At 47.3% G+C, this 14,488-nt stretch overlaps 1 protein-coding gene and 1 pseudogene across 5 annotated transcripts in view; one reads left to right on the top strand and one right to left on the bottom strand.

Moving 5' to 3' along the window:
• SGF29 (SAGA complex associated factor 29) overlaps window positions 1–13,024 on the bottom strand; it is a 32,092-nt gene extending 19,068 nt beyond the window's left edge. For 3 of the 5 annotated variants that reach the window (XM_064592943.1, XM_064592944.1, XM_045875256.3), the window contains exon 1: window positions 12,863–13,023. Coding sequence is in view for 1 of the 5 variants with exons in the window: in XM_045875254.3 (XP_045731210.1) it covers window positions 3,706–3,742 (37 nt within the window). In the remaining 4 variants the exon portion in view is untranslated. Of the gene's footprint in view, window positions 1–3,705; window positions 6,523–12,862 lie in introns of those variants that run through there. The other 2 variants (XM_064592945.1, XM_045875254.3) reach the window with 2 other exon arrangements.
• LOC123844593 (ATP synthase subunit alpha, mitochondrial-like) lies at window positions 8,133–9,767 on the top strand (annotated as a pseudogene).
• Window positions 13,025–14,488: the final 1,464 nt, after the last annotated feature.

The raw sequence follows: 14,488 nt of genomic DNA, 5'->3' as shown, positions 1-14,488 counted from the left end.
AGCGCGCTCCTGAGTCTGACAGGACGTTCCTGAGGACCTCAGGGAGAGCACCTCTAGTTCGAGACAGGAGCCACCGTCCTGCCAGCTGAGCTGTGGCACCAGGGCGGGCGGAGGCCTGAGCGGGAGGCAGAGGGGGTTTCAGGTGGGGAAACGGAGTATGCTGCCTGAGGGACAGAAGCACGCTGAGAACAAGTCCAGGGACCAGAGAACAGGGCTGCATCTGAAGAGGAGCCGGGCGGGTGCGCAGTGGGATCCAGCCCTCGTCGTCTGCTAACACCCCTTCCGCCTGTCTTAGCCACACACACGCAACACGGATGTCCTGTCCCCTTCCACCTCTCCCCTTCTGTCCATGGCATGCCCCTCCTCCTCACCAAGGATACCAACGTTACACTTTCAAGGATCAGCTCGAGGTGGGTCCTGCTGGACTGTCCCTAAAAAGCCAAACTTGTCTCTTACTGGACTCTTCCTTTATAAACTGGTTTTTTCTTCCCCAACCAGACTGGAGCCTCCCCAGGCACGAACACACACCTCTGCTTTCATCAACGAACCTCTTACATCAATAACCGCCACTGATAGGTCGGGTCAAGGACTTGGCAGGAACTTTATAATTTTTTCTACTTCACACACCACCTCTCTCCTGTCCTGACCCCACCCCTGCCATGAGGTCCATTTTGAATTTCCCACAGCAACTATTCCAAACTCTGTTGTTAAATATAGGCTTTTCCCTGGCTCCTGCAGCCTACCTCACTATCAACTATGAACCACATGGTACCAACTCCCAAATCCACTGCCAACCCCTATGACTTCCCCAAGATTCAGAATCTTATTTTCATGCCGGCTGGACAGCTCTAGCAGAAAAGACCCCAAATCCCTATGTTCAACAGAGACATTCCTTACATGAGCCTCTCTACCTCTGTATGCTAGAAATACTCTATAATTTAAAAAAGACTTTAAATCAATGTGTCCAGAAAATATTCTAAAATTAAATAATGGATAGTTGTACAAATCTGTGAATATACTTTAAAAAACCCAACAATGAATTGTGCACTTTGAATGGGTGAATTGTACGGTACGTGAATTTTAGCTCAATAGAACTTAAAAAAAAACCCCAGTATGTCCAAAGCCAGACTCCTCCCTCTCCGCCTCCCCTCCTCCGAAACTCCTGTGTGGTAGTATACTCCTTCCCTGTTGACATTTCCATAACCCATCCAGCCGCCGGTGCTGGAAATAGTGAGTTTCACACCCCCATCTCCCTATGTCTAATCAGTCACCACTCCTGCTGACTTACTGCCCCATAAACCCATCCCTCTTTCCTAGCCTTCAGGCACTGTTTCCCACCATACCAATGACACAGCAGCCCCCTTCTGCATTCTCCTCTCCATCAAATCCACCCTCTGTGAGGTCCTAAAACCACCCATCTAAAAGACAAGTGTGGTCATGTTCCCCTAACAAAGCTTTCAACCCCTGCCTTGAGATAAGTCAAGCTCTTCACACACCACACTGGCTTGATGAAGAGGTTTCCATCCCTGTCCCCCCCCCACCAGCCTCATCTCCTCTCACCAGTGCCTGCCTCATACCTCATATTCCAGCCATTCCAAACTCTTCCGGTTTTGACCATACACAATGTAATTTCTTATCCCCATGCTGTTCCCTCTATCTGGGATGCCCTTCCTGCAAGCAGGACACCCCTAATCCTCTGCCTGATTTAACTACTTAGTATCTAAGACCTGGCTTACTTATCAAGTCATCTCCTTCCACCAGCCATGGTTAGAACCCCACCCCTCCTACCCCCACCCCCACCCCCAGTCTCCTAGGCTGAGTTAAGTTACTTTTCCCTGTGTTCCCATAATATCCTGTGCATCTCTCTACCACAGTGCCTACCAAATCCTATTAAAATTCTCTTTGTGTGTTTTTGTCTCCTCCCCAGCTAGTCTAGTCTCTGAGGGTGGGGATCACTCCACCTCCTGTACCTAGCATGGAGCTGGCACGTGGTACCCACCATCTTCACTTCTACTCCTGTTCATGCCTCAACCCAACACGGCGTGGCTCTCCCTCAGTCCCCAGTGATCTCCTGCCAGCTCTTGGACCTTTCCACTGCACTGAATACCTGACCACACGCTGCTTCTCGAAGCTCTGCTCTCCGGATTTCCAGGCCTCCAGTCCCCCCTATTTCTCCAACCACCCTGCACGGTCTTTCTGTTGCTCCCTCCTCTACCCCAGAGGATAATCACCCCAGGAAGCCCTTCTCTGTCTCTAAGCACTCCCTGGGCATCTCATCAACTATAAGGCCCCATATTCTGAAACTTCCAAATGGAGATCATCAGCCTTGACCTCTCTCCAAGGTTCCCAACTCAGATTTCCAGCTGCCACCTGATGACTCAACCCAGATGCCCCTCAGACACCTCATACTTCCTTCTGCCCTGCCTTCCAGATGTGGGTTGATGGCATCCATCACTGTCCAGCTAGCTTCGCAGGCTGCAAATCCCAGAGTCATCCATTCCTCCTTCTTGATCAGCTACAACCCCCCACACCTCCCTGATCCACCCTCTTCAAATTCTAGGGATTTTGCCTAAGAAATTTCTCTCAAACCTAGCCCTTCCCTTCCACCACATCTGTCACTGTCTTAGTTGGGGCTCTCATCACATTATCACAATATCATCCCATCCCTGTGTCTCATTGTAGTTGGGCACAAAGCCTGTTTCTCTTAAAAAAAAGAAAATTTTAATATATACATATATATTAAATATATGCACATAATAAAAACATTCAAACGATACCAGAATTACAATGAAATCTCCCACCCCTAGAAGCAACCACTACTGTTTCTTGGGTATTTCTCCAGAGGTATCCCATGGATACACAGGGGAAAAAAAGCATGTTATCTCCTCAAACCTTTTGCAAATGGAAGATGCAAAGACAGACATATACGCGGGAGATGGGGGCTGACACAGTATACAGGCTGGAAAAGTTACCTGCGTGGTCTGGAGGGGAGGGAGTAGATCACATACCAAAGTGGGCAGCAGTGGGGAGGTGGGACCCATTTTTGGAGACCTTCAGCCTCTGACACTTAGCCCCTACACCAATTATTGGGATCCCCTCACATGCACAGTTACCAGTGGTTTTTAAAAGGCTTTCATCTCCCCTCGTTTCTATCCGGTGTGAAATACTGAGAAGCGCTCACATGGGTGACAGCGCTCTGGAGGGTCGCCTTGCCTGCTGGGTAGCTCCCTGCCTGGGAAAACCTCACTTCATGATTTTACGAAAAATCACTGCTATCTCCGGAACCACTCAGTCGCCAGCTCAGCAAGTGGACCATCAAGGTGTTCCACTACCTGGATGCCCCTTCCCCCAGGACCTATCAGACAAATGCCAGCATGTTCTTCCTGCTCTATGCCCCCTCTTCCTGGGGGCACTCCTTAACCATTCAGCAGTCAGGAACTCCCCTGGCTCCCCAGAGCACTCTGGCCACACCTCTCTTTCCACTTTTCTCTAATTAACAGGAAAAAAAAATAGTAGAACAATATTAAAGAATCATTAAAGCAAGTCCCAGCAACCTAAAATGATCTTCATTCTGTGTGCCACTCTGTGTCTCCAACATAACCACAATCGGCACGCGTGTGTCTTTGTAAGATTGCTTTCCACTTGTGTGGGAGTCCACTTCTCACATTCCCAGCCCCCTACGTACAAGAACAGAGTTTTACTCACCTTTGTATCTTGGCACCCAAAATGAAGCCTGGAACATAGGGAGGGCTTGGTAGCGGTTTGTCAGAAACTACTCTGGGAAACACAGGAAGAGGCGAACAGCATGCCCAGCACTCACAGCAGTATAAAGTCATATAAAGAAATGAAATACACCACTTGCAAAATAGCCATCAGACAAATGAACTGACATGCATACTTTAGGAGCGTTCCAAGAAGGGAAACAGGGACAGAACAGCTGCTAAGTTCTCATGAGGCCATAGCTCCTGAGCCTTTCTGAGTCTCAGTAAAAACCAGAGAACCCATTTGAGGATCAACAACGTAAGGAAGGTCCAGGCGGTGCCTGGCACAACATGTGAACATGAGCTACCCCCTCCTTGTCTGGAGATGGGGGTCAGGGAACCACCAGGGAAAAATCGGGACTATGCTAACTTGAGCAAAACAGTCAAAGGCCAGGGCAGAAGAAAACCCTGATGCATCCCAAGCCCGAGGGGAGCAACGGTGAGATGGTGGGCCACACAGAGTCCGCACCGTTGAGGAGTGCTCTCCTGTTTGAGCCCTGCCTGCTGGGCAGTGCCTTGCTTGGGAGAACCACCTCACTTTACAGTTTTACAACAAACTATCTCCAGATCCGTTCAGTCGTGACCTTGAATTTCCCCCAGAAAACACCCCCAATGCCAAAGCCTACAGGAACAAAGCACCGGGCACAGAACCATACATGATGCAAAGGCCAGAGCTCCGAGCTGGGAGGAAGTGGCTTCCAGCCCCAGCTGCCCGTTATCAGAGTCCAAGGGCCCCAGCTGATCCCAACCTCGAGAGGCCGGGCAATCTCTGAAAGGTTTCAGGCTTTCTTACACATTTTGAGGCACGGCCCAACACTCTAAGCTTTCTGGCTCCTGGCACTCTCTTCTTCCCACTGATTTAGAAGCCACGCCTTCTATTTCTACCCACAGAGGGAACCACCATTCTGACATTTTTCACTACAGATGAGGTCCACCTGTTCTAGAACTTCATAGAAATGTAATCATGAGGCACCTCAGTGGCTCAGTCAGTGGAGCATCCGACTCTTGGTTTCAGCTCAAGTTGTGATCTCAGGGTCGTGAGACAGAGCCGAGCCGGGCTCTGCCAGTGCACAGGGTTGGCGTTGGATTCCCTCTCCCCCCTGCCCCTCCCCCTGCTCGCACACGCTTTCTAAATAAATTAATTAAAATCTTTAAAAAAAAATGAAGAAATGTCATCATGCCATCCACATTCTTTAGGGTATGGATTCTCTGAATGTGTGGTGTATCAGGAGTCTGTCCCTTTCTATTGCTGAGCAGCGTTCTCTCGTATGAACAAACTTGTTTAGCCAGCTCTGTTCTGATGGCACCTGGGCTACTCCCAACTTGGGGCCATTATGAATAAAACTGCCATGAGTAGTCATATGGAGTCTTTTTTTAGACACATGTTCATTTTTCTTAAGTACTTAGGTCTGAGGTGGATGTTTAATTTTCCAAGAAAGTGTCAGTCTCCTTCCCTGAGAAGGTGTACCAGTTCTCCCACCAACAATGTATAGAAGTTCCAGTTGCTCTACATCCTTGCCGTGTACTGTGTTGTCATCTTCATTTTATTTAAAACAGTTTTTAGCCATCCTAGCTAGCGTGAAGTGAATTTTCACTGTGGTTTTAATCTAGACTTCTCCGGTGGACTAATGATGTTGAGCCCCTTCCCATACACTTACTCGGCTTCCTTTACATTCAATTCAGTGGCTTTTTAGTAGAGTCACAAGGTTGTGCAACCATCACCACCACCGAATTTTAGAATATTTTCATGACCTCCCAAAACCTGTACCCAAACAACAGTCAGCCCCCCAGTCCTTCCTCCCCTCAGCCACGGGCAACTGCTTATTCTACGTTCTGGACTTCATGGATCTGTCTTTTCTGGACACTTCATAGAAACAGAATCACACAGCACGTGGCCTGTGGAGACTGGCTTCCTTCACTGAGCACAGTATTTTCAAGGTTCATCCATACTGTACATGTGTATTTCGCTCCTTTTATGGCTGACTGATAGCCCAGGTATGGATAGACCTCACTCTGTTTATGCCTTCATCAGCTGATGGGACAGTTAGGTAAAATGACTTTTATATCAAGAATTTGGAATCCTCCTGCTTGGCTATCTTGTTCCCAAGATGAGTACTTATCATGTGACAAAGCATTAACAACAACAAACAGGAGGCTCACCAGTGCCATCCCTTTCTTCCGGGTATCCACTCCTGCTGCCCTTATTCCAGTTGGGGGCTGTTTGTTTTTGTGCATGTAGGCACGCAGTTTATAATCGTTATTTGCGGGAGGGCTGGCCTGACATGAGCTACTCCACCACTACAGGAAGCGACCTCTGAGTACTCTGCCCATCACCTTTTCTCTATTTTGGTCACAGCACTTCAGTTTCTCTTTGGGAAACTGTCCTTCATCTTGGCTCCAAAGATGGGAGTATTCCATTCTCCCTGACCACAATAACTGGCTCAGGAAGAGGTATGTGACCCAAGTCTGGTCCAAATCAACTTAAGATCTTTCGCTAGGAGCCATCTGCATCTTTTAGTTGGTTGTTAAAGAGAGTAGAAGGGAAGCCTGGGAAGGATGGAGGCATGTGCCTGCCTGAGAGAGAAGCCAACACGGACAGAAATAGCGCTGAAAGACATAAAAAATCCTGGTGACATCGGTTAGCTTTCTGGAAATAACCATGCCTGAAGCTGCTATGCCCAGGACTTTTCAGTTAGAGTCTAACAGACACTCCTTTTCTGCTTGGACTAGTTTAGGTTCACTTTTTTTTTTTTTTTTAAAGATTTTATTTATTTATTTGACAGAGAGAGACACAGCGAGAGAGGGAGCACAAGCAGGGGAAGTGGGAGAGGGAGAAGCAGGCTTCCCGCTGAGCAGGAAGCCCGATGCGGGGCTCGATCCCAGGACCCTGAGATCATGACCTGAGCTGAAGGCAGACGCTTAACCGACTGAGCCACCCAGGGGCCCCTAGGTCCACTTTTTGTTAACTGCAACTAAGAAATCTAATAGGTAATTCTAGGGACAAAGGACTATTAACTGCTAACCCAGTCAAAACCTGCTCTCTAGGGGTATCTGGGTGACTCAGTCGTTAAGCCTCTGCCTTCGGCTCAGATCATGATCCCAGGGTCCTGGGATCGAGCCCCATATCGGGCTCCCTGCTCGGAGGGAAGCCTGCTTCTCCCTCTCCCACTCCCCCTGCTTGTGTTCCTGCTCTCGCTATCTCTCTGTGAAATAAATAAATAAAATCTTTAAAAAAAAAAACAAAAAACCTGCTCTCTAGCCCCTTCTCTAGAAGCCAAGGCCTCATACAAACAAATCCAAACATCCTATACTTAAACCCCTCTAACGTTAGTGCTAACGGGGCTTAAGACAATAAGAGCTTCGTTCTGAATCAAAGGGAAGGAAGGCATCTAAGACCCTACACTAAGATTCCATACTCTCAATCTGGCCATCATCAACAACAATCTACATTCATCAATTGGTTTGAAAAAAATTAAGGAGGTGGTGATTTCTTTCCCCTAGTACCCACCATGCTTCTAGACCAAAGCTTATACAGGGGATTCTCACTGAAACCTTACAGCAATCCCATAAGCACACCCTCTTTATAGCTGGAGAAACTGAAGTTCAGATTGGTTAAATTATGCTGGGTAACTTGGGAAATACAGGTAGCTGCAAAACTGCAAACTCTAAAATTTGTGCTCTCCTCCCAATTTCAAGCTTTGTAACAAGCTCAGCTTATTCAATAGCAAAAGAGATCACAGAAATAGAACCATTTCATCTACTGGAAACTGTCAATCAACTGTTAGGATATTAAGATCACACTGAAAGTATTAACAATAAGATGGGGATTCATGGTGGCATCTGATAAAAAGAGGTAGAAAAATAAAGGTAATTATGACAGTTTTTCCTTACTGAATACCTACTAAGCACTTTTATGTAGATGACCCCATCTAACTCTCCTCACGGTCCCACAAAGTAAGTGCTGTACTCTTCATTTAGAACTGTGGAAACCAGAGTCTTGGAGAATCAGTGACTTTATCCAGGTCATGCAAGTAGTAAGTGATAGAGGTGGGATTCAAATCCAGACCTGTCTGACTCTACGACCTAAGTCTTAAGACTCAAGCAACCCTTAGAATGATCAACATCCAAATCCTGTTGGTTCAGTGTTCAACAAACTGGCTTCTACTCCACAGATACAGAGACCACAAATCCTGTGACGTAACTGAAGTGACGTAAATTGGGTATTTTTTTTCTAATGCAGATGATATATCAAAATTGTATAGGAGATTCATTTTCATTCATTTCATTTCAAAGACTCATTTAAAATCTTTGTAAGGCAGTCAGTCCAGAGGCTGTGGAGGCTGCAGAGGAACCACCCGAGAAGCTGTGAAGATGTCCATGCGCGTCGCTGTGGCCAGGCCCTGCGCCCTCCCTTGGCGGGCCAGGCTGGTCTCCAAAAATGATCTGGGATCATCCTTCATTGCTGCAAGGAACTTCCATGCCTCTAACACTCATTTTCAGAAGACTGGCACTGCTGAAGTGTCCCCTATCCTTGAAGAGCATATTCTTGGAGTTGACACCTCTGTTGACCTTGAAGAGACTGGGCGTGTCCTAAGCATTGCCCGTGTACATGGGCTGAAAAATGTTCAGGCAGAAGAAATGGTAGAGTTTTCTTCAGGTTTAAAGAGTATGTCTCTGAACTTGGAACCTGACAACGTTGGTGTTGTCGTGTTTGGAAATGACAAACTAATTAAGGAAGGAGATATCGTCAAGAGAACAGGAGCCATTGTGGATGTTCCAGTTGGTGAGGACTATTGGGCGGTATTGTAGATGCCCTGGGTAACGCCACTGTTGGAAAGGGTCCAACTGGTTCCAAGACCTGTAGCCGAGTTGGCCTGAAAGCCCCTGGGATCATTTCTCGAATCTCTGTGCACAAACTAATGCAGACTGGTATTAAGGCTGCAGATAGCTTGGTGCTTTTGTCATGGCCAGCGTGAGCTGATTATTGGTGACCAACGGAGGGCCAAACATCAATTGCTACAGACACAATCATTAACCAGAAACATTTCAACGACGGAACTGATGAGAAGAAGAAGCTATACCACATCTACTATTGGTCAGAAGAGATCCACCGTTGCCCAGCTGGTGAAGAGACTTACAGATGCAGATGCCGTGAAGTCCGCCACTGTGGTTTCAGCTACTGCTCCTGATGCTGCTCCACTTCAGGACCTGGCTCCTTATTCTGGCTGTTCTTTGGGAGAATATTTTAGAGATAATGGCAAACACGCTTTGATCATCTATGATGACTTATCCAAACAGGCTGTTGCTTACCACCAGATGTCTCTGCTGCTCCACCAGCCCCCCCGGTCGGTGAGGCCTATCCTGGTGACGTGTCCTACCTACACTCCCGTCTGCTAGACAGAGCAGCCCAAATGAACAATTCTTCTGGTGGTGGCTCCTTGACTGCTTTCTCAGTCACAGAAACACAAGCTGGTGATGTGAAGGCTTACATTCCAACAAATGTCATTTCTATCACTGACAGACAGATTTTCTTGGAAACACAACTGTTCTACAAAGGTATCCGTCCTGCCACTAACGTTGGTTTGTCTGTGTCCCATGTGGGATCTGCTGCCCAAACCAGGGCCATGAGGCAGGTGGCAGATACCGCGAAGCTGGAGTTGGCTCAGTATCTTGAGGTTGCTGCTTCTGCCCAGTTCGGTTCTGATCTTGATGCTGCCACTCAGCAACTCAAGCCGTGGCGTGCGGCTGACTGAGCTGTTGAAGCAAGCACAGCATTCTCCCACGGCTACCGAAGAACAAGTGGCTGTTCTTTATGCCGGTGTAAGATGGTATCTGATAAGCTGGAGCCCAGCAAGATCACGAGTTTGAGCCTGCTTTCTTGGCTCATGTTATCAGCCAACACCAAGCCCTGTTGGGCAATATAAGGACTGATGGAAAGATCTCAAACAGTCAGATGCTAGGCTGAAAGAGATCGCAACAAACTTCTTGGCTGGATTTGAAGCTTAAACTCATGTGGAGTCACGAGAAATACCAGGTTGGCTTTGTCATCAGTTTTTCTAGCAATCAGTTCCATCTGTAAAAGGATTACTCTCATTCTCCAGATGTACATAAATTACATTAAAAATAAAGGTTCTAGGGCGCCTGGGTGGCTCAGATGGTTAAGCGTCTGCCTTCGGCTCAGGTCATGATCCCAGGGTCCTGGGATCGAGTCCCGCATCAGGCTCTCTGCTCCTTGGGAGCCTGCTTCTCCCTCTGCCTCTCTCTCTCTCTGTCTCTCATGAATAAATAAATAAAATATTAAAAAAAAAAAAAAATAAAGGTTCTATATTGGTTGGTGAAAAAAAAAAAATCTTTGTAAGACTCTTTGTATACAAATTTAGAAATGGGGTTAAAAAGGCCTGTGACTTACTATATGTCCCCATTTTCAGCTCCAGAAAGTTGGGTCACTAAAACTACGGATGCTGATGGACCTACCCACTGAGAACAGGGTGCCTCACGGTTGGGCCAGGTATTTATAAAACAGACACTGTGGTTTACAGAGCACCTTTTTAAGATTTTTTTTTTTTAAGTTTATTTATTTAAGCAATCTCTACACCCAACATGGGGCTTGAATTCACGACCCCAAGATCAAGAACCACATGCTCCTCTGAGCCGGCCAGGCGCCCCTACAAAACACTTTCAAGGCACTTTTTCAGATCCTAGACAGCCAGCCCCTCTCAAACAGCAATACCACACAATAACCACAGTGAGCAATTCTAGTGCCCGCATTCCAAACAAGCACATACTTTCGCGCTTCTGTTATGTCTGCCTGAAATGCCCCTTGATCCTTCCCCCCACTTCCCTCTGGGTGCTCATCTTCTGGGGTCCAAATCAACTGGCAGCACAGTTAACACTTCCACAGCAGCACCTGCCAACCTTCTTCACAGCACACACTAAACAGAATACTTACGGTAACATTTGTATGGCATCCTCATGTAAAAGAATAAACCTGCTCACAGCCAGAAAAGAATGGCAGGGGGATCTGGCTGCCCCAGGCGCCACTCATCTGCCCTGATGCCAACGGCAGTCAAAACTTCCAAAGCAGATTCTCGCACTTGTCACACATACACCGAGAGACTGTTTCACTTACTTGTCTCTCCTGCAGAACGTGAGCTCTTAGAAGACTGACATGCAGCTGTATTCGTCTTTACATTCCCAGCAACTAGCACAGGGCCTGGCATCTACTAAGTCTTCAGAATAGATTACTGGACCAAACTGGATCCTGTGAATCTCTTAAAACAGTCTTTCAACAATTCTGAAGCTGGGCTATTAAATATCTTCTCTCCAACCCCAGAAAAAAAAAAATTAGTTGCTTTTTTTTTTTTTTTTTAAAGTAAGCTCCATGCCGAGCATGGAGCCCAACGTGGGCCCAAACTTATGAACCCAAGATTAAGACCTGAGCTGAGATCAAGAGTCGGATGCTTAACCAACTGAGCCACCCAGGCGCCCCAATTAGTTACTATTACACTCTAAGAGGGACGGTCTACTCCCCACCTATGGAGAGGAGGTATTTCTTCTCTATAAATTCATTCACTCAATAATATTTGTCAAATACCTACTCTGTGCCAGACATGAGAAATATACAGCAGTGAATGAGACAAAGTGTCCCTGCCTTGCTTATGAAATTCAGTCCAGAAAGGAACACAGACATTAAATAGTTCCATATCCTTATTAGTTGGTGAAGTAAACACTTTAAAAGAGACATAGAGAACACAACAGATACATGGATAAATTTGAATAAACAATGACAGGGAATATTGAAGAACTGAAAACACAAATTCTCAGGCAAAAAGGACCAAGCGCCAAAGAGAATCCCTCTTTGACAGAGTAAGTGCCAGTAGTGAAACTTCAAAGCCTCAAGGGCAAAAGGAAAGGGAGCAGGGCGCAAAACCCACCAGGAATAACTCAGTGTTTGGCCTGAGCAACTGGAAGAATGGGAAGACTGGGGAAGGTGAAGGTATGTGAGGGGTAAAACTCAAAATTTCAGTTCTGGACATGTTTGAGATGCCGATTTTGACGTTTTAAGAGATGTCATTTGAGACGTGAATGTAAGAATCTGGAGTTCAAGGTAGAGCACTGGGTTGAAGATCGAAATATGAGAGCACAATAGACGGTATTTATACTTAAAGTCTTGAAATGGATAGCTCCTGGGAAGTGGACACAGAAAAGAGATTAGGACGAGGCCTGGGGGCAGTACAATCATTAAAGAGAAAAAAGAGGAACAAGACATCAGCAGAGGAGAAACCAGAGAGCTGAGGCTAAAGAAGAGAATGTTACAAAATAAAATGAACGTGCTGGGGCGCCTGGGCGGCTCAGTCAGTTAAGCGTCTGCCTTCAGCTCAGGTCATGGTCCCGGGGTCCTGGGATCGAGTCCCGCATCCGGCTCCCCGCTGGGCGGGGAGTCTGCTTCTCCCTCTACCCCTCCTCCCTGCTTATGATCTCTCTTTCTCAAATAAATAAATAAAATCTTAAAAAAAAAAAATGAACGTGCTTCAAGAAAGGGCAGTGATGAACCCCATCAACCACTGCTACAGGAGTGAGAACGAACTTAACACTGAATTTGGCGACTGAGAGCATTGGTAGCTTCAACAAAGTGCTATTTCAGTGGAGCGGCGGGGGCCTAGACTGGGGCGGGTTCAGAGACCTGGAAGTGATAAGGCGCCAGCTAGAGGCTGAAGCCTCACGCTGCAAACGGGCGCAGAGAGATGAGGAGGCAACTGGAAGTCTCTGGAGGGCGAATAAAATTATCTCGTTAACAGCGGCTCATCCTCAGCCACCGTCTTCTCGCACCTTGGCTGAGTACCCCGCCTCCGGCGCCTGCGCGCCCCGCACCGCGCATGCCGGCTTCCCCTCCTTGCCGAGCCGGCCGGCGCACGCGCAGATCCTAAAGACCGCCGGCGCGGGCCCTCCCTCCTCGAGCCCCGCCTCTCCCCGCCCAGGGCGCGTGCGCACCGCCCCTCGAGAGCCGCCTCGGAGGCCCGGGAATGGGGAGGCACCGGAGGGGACCCCGGCTCTCCGCTCCCGCCATTCCCCGGGGGCCCCAGACCGCGACCCAGCCCCACCTGCCAAGCCACGAGCGGAATAGGTACGTCGCGCTGCAAATTACGACGGCAGGCGCGGCCGCGCCCCTCGAATGCTTTTCAAAGTCTGAAGATCACAACGCGCTTGCGTTCGAAGATTCGCGGCACGTCGAGAACCACACACGCTTTTTTCCTTTTATGAGCCAGTCGCTGCGCGAACTTCCTCCACGCATGCGCCATCCTTTCTGTGACGTGCCGCGCTGCTCCTTGGGATATGTAGTTCTTACTTTATCACACTATGCTCCACTCGCCCGATGAACATTTTAACAAATTAGAGCCCTTGTGTTTTCAGTATCCTCTCTCATTCCCCCAAGCCTCTCTAAGATAATTAAAAACTTTTTTTAAACCTCAAACTGCTCCAGAAGATAAAGTCTATTTTTAAAATTTTTAAAATAAATTAAAACAAGCAGGTCCGTAGACCCAGAAGTTGCTCTTCTAGGGAGTCTTCCTAGGAACGTATTAAGGACATGAGTAAATATTAAACTACATTAGTTTAGGGACGCCTGGGTGGCTCAGTCGTTAAGCGTCTGCCCACAGCTCAGGTCATGATCCCAGGGTCCTGGGATCGAGCCCTGCATCGGGCTCCCTGCTGGACGGGAAGCCCGCTTCTCCCTCTCCCGCTCCCCCTGCTTGTGTTCCTCTCTCACCGTGTCTCTCTCTGTCAAATAGATAAATAAAATCTTAAAAAAAAAAAACCGGGCGCCTGGGTGGCTCAGTTGGTTAAGCGACTGCCTTCGGCTGGGGTTATGATCCTGGAGTCCTGGGATCGAGTCCCATATCGGGCTCCCTGCTCAGCAGGGGGTCTGCTTCTCCCTCTGACTCTCTTCCCTCCCGTCCTCTCTGTCATTCTCTTTCTCAAATAAATAAGTAAAATCCTTAAAAAAAAAAAAAAAACTACATTAGTTTACATCCTGGGGCGCCTGGGTGGCTCAGTCGTTAAGCGTCTGCCTTCAGCTCAGGTCATGATCCCGAGCCTCGCATCGGGCTCCCTGCTCTGCGGGAAGCCTGCTTCTCCCTCTTCTACTCCCCCTGCTTGTGTTCCCTCTCTCACTGTGTCTCTCTCTGTCAAATAAATCAATAAAAATCTTAAAAAAAAAAAAAACTACATTAGTTTACATCCTAGTATCTTATGATTTCTTACATAACCGCTACCAAAGTTTAGAATTATATTTTATTTCGTTTATGTGATACACTTGCCAGCTCAAAAAGGTTAGAATCATCTGTTTTGTTCACCTTTGTATTCCCAGTACCTAGCACATTCCTAGTACCTATGAGGGCACGTCATAGGCCCTCAATATTTTTGTATGCACTTAGAAGAATCTCAGACTTCAACACAAACTATTTCAGCCCCAAATTAACACATTTTTTGCCATCAAGTTTGTTTTTCTTTTTGAGGTCTCTATCTTAATGAATGGCATGACCACCTATCCAGTCTCAGCTATGTATCCTGCATTTTAAGAAGCTTATGCTGGCAAGGATATCACGAATTTTGCATTTGTAGAGATGTCAAGAGCTATTTCTCCTGAATGTCAAGTATTGATCCTAGTTACTCCTCAGGAGAGATTTAGGACTCACAATTGTTTGTTTGTTCGAATTTATCTGTAATCT

This window comes from Mirounga angustirostris, unplaced genomic scaffold (assembly GCF_029215605.1).
Source record: "Mirounga angustirostris isolate CCGP_5_RB_7025 unplaced genomic scaffold, mMirAng1.0.hap1 SCAF_5, whole genome shotgun sequence".
Lineage (NCBI taxonomy): Eukaryota > Metazoa > Chordata > Mammalia > Carnivora > Phocidae > Mirounga > Mirounga angustirostris.
The sequence above is the reverse complement of the archived record's forward strand: the minus strand, read 5'-3'. Positions and strand labels throughout refer to the sequence as shown.